This window comes from Phacochoerus africanus, chromosome 4 (assembly GCF_016906955.1).
Source record: "Phacochoerus africanus isolate WHEZ1 chromosome 4, ROS_Pafr_v1, whole genome shotgun sequence".
Classification (NCBI taxonomy): Eukaryota; Metazoa; Chordata; class Mammalia; order Artiodactyla; family Suidae; genus Phacochoerus; species Phacochoerus africanus.
Window position 1 is genome coordinate 12035471 of NC_062547.1, and position 10957 is coordinate 12046427.

The window sequence follows — 10957 nt, forward strand, 5'->3', positions numbered from 1 at the left end:
TATAAGATTAACATTTTTATCTTAGTGCTCTTTTTAAAGAAACAGTGGTAACTAATGTAAAGTTGCTTTACGGGAAACGTAATCTGCAGCTATTACTTCTCTCATGCAGTATCTTCTGGGTTTCTAGGCTGCTTCAGGAATTTAGCACCATGACTGAGAACAGACATGCTCTGAGCTATGGAGTAGTAAACTCTGTGTTTTAAGACATTACATTTTCCTTTCTGTGTTAGCAGAAGAGGATGGGGTTTGGTAGATTCTAGGACCCTGGGCATAAGCTACATGCTCCTAATACAGCATTGATTGCTGATGGATTGTTCTGTTTGTCACTATACATTTCAATGATCTTATATTCAAGTACTCCCATATCCCACGTTACATAAGTGTTCTAATACTTTATTTCTGATTAATAAAAGTAGATGTCAAAAAGTGAAGAGAAAACGGGGGTTTGGAAAAGGTTCCTGTTTCCTAAATTGAGACACATTGGCAGGAATGGATCAGTGGTTGCTATACTTATTGCAAGAGCAGCTTCAGAAAGATTAATATTCACCTGACATTCAGAAAGTCATCAGAGCCATTTTCATCCACAGGCTTGACCATGGCGTGGTACCTAGGTCCCAGAATTTTAAAAATGGTTGAGGCAGTGAGCAGCAAATTGGATGTCTCAGAAAACCAAACATCAAATTAGAAAACTACCTTGGGATCTTTCCTAAGAATTCAAAGAAAAAGTATAAACAGATGAATATGATCAGCCAGATGGTGAGGCATGAGGAATTGCTTCAGTAGATCCAATGTAATGTAATAGGAAGTTCAAAAGGCAATAATTAAACAGACATAGACAACAGGATGGTTGACTTTTAAGAAAAGATAATTCCTTTGATCTGAAGAAGAATATTGAAAACTTGCCTGTTTTAATCAAGTGATTTGCTTGTTAATTCCAATCAAAATCCCAATAGCATTCAATGGTGGTGGTAGAGGGAATGGTGAAAAGAATTTTGTAAAATGATGCTAATGTTCCACTTGGAAAATAAAGGTTGACAATAACAAGAATATTTTGGAAACAAAACACTTCATAAGTAATGGCTTGTGTCCCTAGGTAGTCAACTTATACAATAATTTAAACTATGTGGAAATGGTATACAAGTTGAAAAGTAGAACAAAAAACTCTATTTTAAAAATATCCAGTTAGATTAAAATTAATTTTTAATAAAGGAAGCCCCTACAAGTTATTTATAAAAAGACTATTAAATTTACAATTTTGAGATTAAATATTTCAGAATATAAAAATAAGTTTGGGAGTTCTTGTCATGGCTCAGTGGAAATTAATCCAGCTAGCATCTATGAGGACATAGGTTCTACCCCTGGTCTCTCTCAGTGGGTTAAGGATCTGGCATCGCTGTGAGCTGTGGTGTAGATTGCAGATGTGGCTCAGATCTGACATTGCTGTGGCTGTGGTGTAGACCATTAGCTACAGCTCCGATTGGACCCCTAGCCTGGGAACCTCCATATGCCACGGAGGCAGCCCCAAAAAGCAAAAAAAAAAAAAGTAAAGGAACAAATGATATTCTACAAAGGGTTAATAATTTGATGGAGTTTTTATTCACTGTCTTGAAAATTAATCAGATTATTACAAACCCCATTTAAGGCTGAATTACAAAAGAGAATATGACTCTAAGAAAATAATGAAAAATAGCTCAAGCTCAAAGTAATCAGATAAATGCAAATTACAACAGCTATTTCTGCCACATTGCACCTGTCAAATTAATAAAAGTAATTTAAAATATGGAATAGAATTTAATTATTCTGAAAGATCCTTAATTGAATATTCCATTTTTTTAGGCCTGGTTAGGTCCCTAACACTCACCATAAAATAAATTATTTTTCCTTTCTTTGGGGACAAATTGAAATTGACAGTTTGATTATTATGTGAATTTTACCAATATCATCACGTTCATTTTTCTGAAGATCTATTTCACCTCTGGTAACCAAATGACTGTGCAATGTTTTAGAAATCTGTCAAACCCACCAGAATAGTAGCAATAGAAACATCTTCACCATGGAGAATATTTGATTATTTTTCAGGATGATAAAGATAATGTCTCTGGAGGGGGAAGATGGGCAGGCTGCCAGCAGCCCTTTATAAGACTGGCGGTATTTTAACATTAGTGTTCCTTGGGAGTTCCTGTTGTAGAGCAGCAGAAATGAATAATTAATATCCATGAGGCTGCAGGTTCCACCCCTGGCCTCGCTCAGTTGGTTAGGGACCCAGCATTGCTGTGAGCTGTGGTATAGGTTGCTGACAGCTCAGATCCTGTGTGGCTGTGATCAGCATGCCCTGGTGGCTACAGCTCCCATTTGACCCCTAGCCTGGGAACTTCCAGAAAGCAAAAAGCAAAAATAAATAAATAAATAAATAAAAATAATATTCTTCAAGTGTCACACAAACCCACACGGTGTGGGTGATTTTCCTGCGTCTGCTTCTTCATTGCCTCCATGGCTCTTGAGAGAGGGCAGGAACTGACGCAAACATAAAGCTGATGCTGCCTTCTCTCTAAATCCACTCAGGCTCACTGTTGTCTTACTAGCCAAAGCTATTGAAGTGTGAGAAGCTAACCTAGCAGCTACCACTAACTACACTGCTGCCCAGAAAATGCTTGATATTTGACACAAGATAAACACTAACCTATTGGAATGAAAGACATCAACAAACTACCATTATGGCCAAGACAATGGATGCTAATGAAATGCTAGCCATGTTAGTTAGTGGTAATGAGAATAGGTCATGCTTCTTGAGCCTTTACCAAGGGCCAAGCACTGTTCTGTGTACTTTACATATATTTTCTCATCTAGTTCTTACAATTTCACCAGAGATGCATTACTGCTATATACATTTTTTAATCTGAAAAAACTGGAAGTTGGAGTAACTGTCCCAATGCTTAATAGCTCATGAGTGATACAGATAAAGTTGAAACGTAGTCAGTCTGAGTAGAATTAATTATTCCTTAGAATGGGAGTTTCATGTTTGTGTCTTTCTATAATGGTGGTAGGATGACATTTACCAGTGAATTTTTACCCCTTTGTGTTTCATTGAATTCCTTTGTTTGAATCTTGAAAGTCTTTCTCCAAGCTAGAAAGTCAGACATTAGTCACTCATATGAGATAGAAAGTTACCACCACAGAACGAGGGAATAAATAGTGAAAATTCCTGTTGTTTAAATTCAAAATCTTTGGTTCAACTGAAAGACCAAAAAAGGCTTGGAAGCTGATAAACTTGATCAAACCAAATAAATATTCTCCATATTGGTGAGTGGACAAAGCCAAGAACTGGGTGTGAACCAGGAAAGTTTGGTGGATTATTTGGGGATTCTCGTCCCTTGCTCCCTGATCATTTTGGGTTAAGTCTAGAGTCCAGAATGATAAATAAGCTCTTTTGAAAAATCCAAAGGAGAAGGCACTCATGGGTGCCCCTTGACTGGGAGCACGCAAAAGTAATACAGATTCTAGAATTCTTCTATTTACCACATAAATATAAGGTGGCAGCCTAGAGTGTAAAGAGCAGCAAGAAAAGCCTAGGCTGATAAAGTTCTTGAGAAAATCCTCCTGAGTTTTCTGTGGCTAAGAGAGGCATGGGAAAGGATCATAAATTTTCTTATGCAACCCAGGAGGGGTGGGAAAGGGGTAATAAATCAAAAGAGCCAGACGGTCATGGAGGAGGAAAATGCAAAGTACATGGACTAATGACCAAAGGCCACCTCTTATAAAATCACCAGAGAGATTTGTATTTGGTGTGGATGACAATAACCACGGACAGAGCTGACTGAAGAAAAGCCTCCAAACCATGCAGTACAAGAGACACAAAGGCCCAATCCATAAGTACACATGCCTTTTGGTTGTAGTAACCGAGGCACTTTCTTAACTCATTCTCTCTGCTCTTACCATTGGGAAAGAGGATGGCTCCCACCAGAATGAAGGGGTGAAGGCAAAAAGGAAGTCAGTGATGTGAGTATATTCACAGACAGATAAAAATAGGGCTTGGAAAATAAATAGCAGAAAGTGAATCATTGATGGAGCCAAGCCTCGATGTGACTGCAGGTGAATAACTTTATCCTTGGAGGGTAGGAGAGCAATTATTTATTTGAAATAAGCATGAGTAATGGAGAGATGAACACCAGTGCTGGTAAACTTAGGAGCTGAGACAGAATAAAGCTGAGAGGCTTTATTGTGATGGCAAAATAAAGGCAAAGGCAACTACTAAAAATTAGTAATATGCTGCACTCTACAGAATTAGACACCACATATAATTTGCAGCAGCACCTGCTTTTTCAGATTTTCCTTGATGCTATCTCCGTCACCACAAGTACTTGGGGAAAAGCACTGACCTATAAACTCCATAAGCTTGTCTCATAGCTGTGACACTTGCATCTTTCTTTGGGGGATCAAGGACTCATACCATCCCAAATAACGGATGAAAGATCGGAGTTTTGAGATAGTAGTACCCTAACCAAAACTATACTGAGAATGCAAGTAAACTACCAGTGGACTTAAGGGATCTTTTTTTGTGTGTGTATGAGAAAAATGTTCTAAAATTGGATTGTGGGAATGATTCCACAATCTACTAAAAATCACTGTACACTTAAAATGGTGAATTTTATAATATACTTCAACAAAAATCATGGAAACAAAAATAATATTAGAAGAAGAAGAAAAAATAAATACCTCCAAGAAAGACTGGCTAAAAGATATGAAATGTCCTGTTATACTCTGAGCCATAGAAATGAACTTAGTATAAAATTATTCAATAATCGGAGTTCCCATCATGGCTCAGTGGAAACAAATCTGACTAGGAACCATGAGGTTGTGGGTTCGATCCCTGGCCTTGCCCAGTGGGTTAAGGATCCAGCATTGCCATGAGCCGTGATGGAGTTCGCAGACGTGGCTCGGACATGGCATTGCTGTGGCTGTGGTGTAGGCTGGCAGCAACAGCTCCAATTAGACCCCTAGCCTGAGAACCTCCATATGCTGTGGGTGCAGGCTTTAAAAAGACAAAAAAAAAAGCAAAAAAAATAAGCAAAAAAAATGTGGATAGCAACATGCACATGAAAAGGTACTCAACATCATTAATCATCAGGGAAATTCAATCAAACCACCATGACATATCACCTCATGCCTGTCAGTATAGCTATTATCAAAAAAGACAACAAATATCGAGTGTTGGTGAGGATTTGGAGAAAAGGGAATTCCTGTTCATTGCTGGTGGGAATGTAAATTGGTGCAGTCACTGTGGAAACAGTATAACGTTCCTCAAAAAATTCAAGACCTACCAGAAGATGTAGTAATTCTACCTCTGGGAATTTTTCTGAAGAAAATACAAACATTAATTCGAAAAGCTATATCCACTCTGATGTTCGTTATGGAAGCAAATTAAGGGCGGCTCATAGGATGAATGAATAAAGAAAATGTGATACACACACACATACACACACCTGCACACATGGCAATGGAGTGGTTCTCAGTCATTAAAAAGGTGAATCTTGCCATTTGTGACAACACGAATGGACCTAGACTGTAAAATACTAAGTGATATAAAGTCGGAGGAAGACGCATACCATATAATTTTATTTATTTGTGGAATCTAAAGAAACAAAAGAACAAACATAGGAAAATATAAATAGACTCAGATACAGAGAACAAATCGGTGGTTGTGGAGAAGAGTGAGGTAAGAGGATGAATGAAGGAGATTAAGTACAAACCTCCAGTTATAAATGCCGTAGTATGTAATGTTAGAGCATGGAGAATGTAGTCAATATTTTAGTAAATTTGTATGGTGATAGATGGTAACTAGACTTATAGCGGTGATCATTTCACAATGTATAAAACTTCAAATTATGTTGTACACCTGCAATGAACATAATATTGTAAATTAATTGTAATTCAATACATAATAAATAAAGAGAAACATTATATAACTTAATACCCAAGTTTGTAATGGGGTTTAAGAATTTTTTTAAAAAACATTTTAGGGAAAAAAGAAAAAGAAAAATGAATCTTTTTAATCAATTTTTTATTTTTATTTACATATGTATTATGACATGTCAAGTGAGACAGGTACATTATAATATTCTGAAAATATAATATTCAGCAAAGACTGGCAAAAATCAATCCATAAGGTTTTAGACAAAGATGATGTGTGAGATGTGCTCCTATTCTAGTCATCCATTGGTCTAAAAAAGTTTTCTCAACTTGAATCATCCACAAAGAGAAAACGGAATCGGCAGGGGAATCTTTCATGTTTTCTATGGTCGTTGCACTAGAGAGCAATTACCTGGACAGGTTAATTAGCCATCCTCTTTCCACTTTGGATTCTAAGGAGGCATTTAAATGAACCCCAGGTGGAAGTGCCTCTCTTCTCAAAGCTGGTCAGATTGCAGGGCCAAAGAAGAGTTTGGAAGGGAAGGCCCTCCCATAGGAATGTTCCTTTAGGAGACAGTTGAAAGATGGTAAATGTCCAATGACTGTCCTAGGAATCTAGGAAGCTGTCCAGACTAGGAAGGGGCAGTGGATATTCCATTGGGGTCTGCAGGGGATGGTCCTTTGGAGTTCCCAGACTCCAGAGGGATAAACAGCATCAGTGGTCCACCTTCCTCACAGACATCTAGATGAGAACTGTGGTCAATGGCAGCATGGGGCACATAGCAATGGTATTCAAGGACTCCGACTCCCAACTTGAGAGCCTCCCTCATCCGCATAGCCCTGTTTTCCCTCCATCATAATCAAAACAGAGGAAATTCTACCTACTTCCAGGAATCATGCAAGGTACTCAGTGTATGATCTCTTGATATCCTTACTGTGACCCTACAACCAATCATTACATCTCTATTTCATGAGTGAAGAAACTGAGGTTCAGAAAGGTTAAAGTAACTTGGTCCAGGTTATGTAGTAAGTGCTTTTGACCCAAGACTCTCACACTTTTCTTCCCCCTCTTCCAGATCTATCTGAGGTTGATATTCATTCAGGGTTACACTCAGAACCTCTTTCTAAAGAAGACCTTCTCAGGTTACTGTGAGTTCTTGACAATTGGTGTTATTTCTCATGGAACAAGTACATTCTTGCCATCAGCTTATGATTGGCGGTAAAGTTGAAAGTACAATTGACATCTTTCTGTTATCAAGAAAATCATGCAGGATATAGAAGTTATATTTTTAGATACGTTATGACAATCTCCTGCATTGACCATGATGGAAAATAATATTTAAAAGAGAATGTATATATTTATAAAATGATCTCAAAGTGAAACAATGAAGGAATGTTTTTCTTACCACTTATCAAAATGTTCTATTACTTTAAAATAAAATATAGTTATACATAATTATAAAATGTTGTGCAGGGCTAGACATAGGATTCATGGACTATTAGATTAACAATTGGGCAGATTTTGACTCAGCAGTAATGAACCTGACTAGGATCCATGAGGACATGGGTTTGATCCCTGACCTTACTCAGTGGGTTGAGCATCTGGTGTTGCCTTGTGCTATGGGGTAGGTTGAAGACGCAGCTCGGATCTGGTGGTGATATGGCTCTGGTGTAGGCTGGCAGCTACAACTCTGATTTCACCCCTAGTTTGCGAACTTCCGTATGTCAATGGTGCAGCCCTAAAAAGACCCCCCCAAAAAAAAAATTGGGCAGAAGGGAATTTGTAAACAACTTCATCTTAGAAGTGACTTTAATCAATGCAGAAATCATTCCATTAATTGTGTTAGGACAAGTGGCAGTTTGGAAAAAGAAAACCAAAATCATCTTATGTGCATACCTCACTCCGTATACTAATATGCTCGGAAATTTTCAATGTAAATATAAAATTATAAGTGAATTAAAAGAAAATGTAAAAGACTTTTGGATTGTGTAAAGAAGTCTTTTTCAGTATAATACCAAGGCCAGGAACATAAATATCATAGAAAATTGATGATCTAAAAATAAGAAAAATCTGTATAACAAATTTCAGTATAAACAATATTGATAATAAGTGACAAACTTGGAAAAGATTTAGCAAAATGTGTGAGGGAGAGAGAGTTATCATCTTTGATATGTTAAGAGCTCCTACAAAGCAATGATAAACAGCCTACTAAAAATGGGTAAAGGGGTAAAGGGGTTCTCTTGTGGTGCCGTGGGTTAAGGATCCACCATCGACACTGTAAGCAGCTTGGGTCGCTGCTGTGATGTGTGTTCAATCCCTGGCCCAGGAACTTCCACATGACTTAGGCACTACTTAAAAAAAGATAGAATTCCCATCGTGGCACAGTGGAAACGAATCCAATTAGGAGCCATGAAGTTGCGGGTTCGATCCCTGGCCTCACTCAATGGGTTAAGGATCCAGCATTGCCATGAGCTGTGGTGTAGGTTGCAGATGCGGCTCAGACCTGGTGTTGCTGTGGCTCTGGAGTAGGCTGGCAGCAACAGCTCCGATTAGACCCCTAGCCTGGAAACCTCCTTGTGCCATGGGTGTGGCCCTAAAAAGACAAAAGACAAAAAATAAAAAATAAAAATAAGATAAAAAATAAATAAAATGAAATGGGTTAAAAAATACATGTATATAAGCAAATCAGTAAACTCAATGCAAATGAAATTCAATGAAATAATATTTTTTTACCTGTAAGGTTGTCAAAGTATAAAGTTAAACGACTATGGGCAGTATTGATAATGGGATGGTAAGGTATATTGTCAAAAACTCTTAACACTTGTGTAAATTAGTACCAAGTTTTAGACAGCATTTTGGCAATATCTTCGTGTGTATATGTGCACACACATGTGTGCAGAAACATTTGCAAGAATATATCACAAACTATCAAGTATAACTGGGAAATGGGATTCCCAAAGTTTTTTAAAAATAAGTTTTATAGTGAGATACTGTTTTAAAATGTTCTTTTTTATAGTTGAATTTTTAATTAAAGTGTAGTTGATTTACAATGTTGTGGCAATTTCTGCTGTACAGAAAAGTGACCCAGTCATATGTATACATATATACACATTCCCTTTCTTATGTAATCTTCCATCATGATCTAACCCAAGTGATTGGATATAGTTCCCTGTGCTGCACAGCAGGACCTCATTGCTTATCCATTCTAAATGTAATAGTTTGCATCTCCCAACCCCAAACTCCCATTCCATCCAACTCCCTCTCCCCTCCCCTTTGACAACCCTAAGTCTGTTTTCAGTGTCTGTGAGTCTGTTTCTGTTTTGTAGCTAGGTTAAAAAATATTATATTATCTTTTTTTTTTTTTGCTTTTTAGGGCTGTACCCTAGGCATATGGAGGTTCCCAGGCTAGGGGTCTAATTGGAGCTACAGCTGCTGGCCTATACCACAGCCACAGCAAAGCCAGATCTGAGCCATATCTTCGAACTACATCACAGCTCACAGCAATGCCAGACCTTTAACCCACTAGGCAAGGCCAGGGATTGAACCCAAAACCTCATGGTTCCTAATCGGATTCATTTCCGCTGCGCCATGACGGGAACTCCAAAAAATATTATCTTGACTATGGATAATTTTGTTCCAAAACCACGAAACTATATCCAAAACAAATATGTTTCCTAATACTGAAACAGTCAATCATTAACCCAAGCATCTTTTTGCAGTGTGAAGAAATTTCTCAAGACAATGGCTGGAGGAGGAAACAATACAATAGTCACCAAATTCATTCTTTTGGGATTCTCAGATTCTCCCAAGTTCAAAATTGTTCTCTTTGCTGTATTCTTGGGGATTTACCTCTTGACAGTGGTCTGGAACGTGGGCCTCATCCTTCTGATTAGAATGGACTCCTGCCTACATACGCCCATGTACTTCTTCCTCAGCAACTTATCCTTCTTAGATTTCTGCTATGTTACCTCCACAACCCCCCAAATGCTCTCAAGCTTCTTCCAGAAGCCTGAATTCATCTCCCTTACAGGGTGCACCATGCAGTACTTCTTCTTCTCTAGCCTGGGTCTGACCGAGTGCTGCCTCCTGGCCGCCATGGCTTACGATCGCTATGCTGCGGTTTGCAATCCTCTCCTCTACGCAGCCATCATGTCCCCCACCCTCTGTGTGCAGATGCTGGCTGGAGTCTATATAACCGGTATCCTTGGCTCGTTGATCCAACTGTGTGCTTTACTTCAGCTCAATTTCTGTGGCCCGAATATTATCAACCACTTCTTTTGTGACCTGCCTCAATTACTAGTCCTCTCCTGCTCTGAAACCCTTTTCCTACAAGTCATGAAATTTGCGATAGCAGTGATTTTTGGCATGACATCCGTCTTAATCATCATGATATCGTATAGTTATATCATTGCTGCCATCTTGAAGATCAGCTCAGTGGAAGGCAGGTCCAAGGCCTTCAACACCTGTGCTTCTCACCTGACAGCAGTGACCCTTTTCTTTGGATCAGGACTCTTTGTCTATATGCACCCCAGTGCTAATAACGCTCTGGGCTATGATAAGACGGCATCTGTCTTCTACACAGTGGTGACCCCCATGGTGAATCCTTTGATTTACAGTCTAAGGAATAAGGAAATTAAAGATGCCCTTAAGAGGTGTAAGAAGAGAATGTTTTCCCATTGCCATAAAGGCCCGATAGGTTAGTAACCCTGCTGACTGGAAGTTTCCAGGCTCTGGAAGGGAAATGCATGTAACTTCATTCAACATCGCTAATGCTCTGGCAGGATTACCACTGAGTCAAAACATCCAAATCCAGAACTGGTTGAGTGCCATGCAAAGCCTGTGGCTTCTTTGAGTCTTGACGGTAGACTCTCCTCTCTTACACCAGCAATGACTTCACAAAGCAGTTAATATATTATTTATTTTATTTTATTTTATTTTTAAAGGTTTTATTGAAGCATAGTTAATTTACAAGGTTGTGATAATTTCTTCTGTACAACACAGTGACCCAGTCATACATATACACATATTCATCCTTGATCAGATTCGTTG

The 10957-nt window shown here is 38.5% G+C and overlaps 1 protein-coding gene across 1 annotated transcript; it reads left to right on the forward strand.

Moving 5' to 3' along the window:
* Window positions 1-9646: 9646 nt before the first annotated feature.
* On the forward strand, window positions 9647-10609 carry LOC125124411 (olfactory receptor 1440-like). The gene has a single exon (XM_047774524.1). The coding sequence runs from the start codon at window positions 9650-9652 to the stop codon at window positions 10607-10609; it is 960 nt and encodes a 319-aa protein (XP_047630480.1). The 5' UTR covers window positions 9647-9649.
* Window positions 10610-10957: the final 348 nt, after the last annotated feature.

Excerpts from the sequence above, each read along its gene's own strand:
- LOC125124411 (XM_047774524.1), top strand. The coding sequence starts at position 9,650 with ATGGCTGGAGGAGGAAACAATACAATAGTCACCAAATTCATTCTTTTG.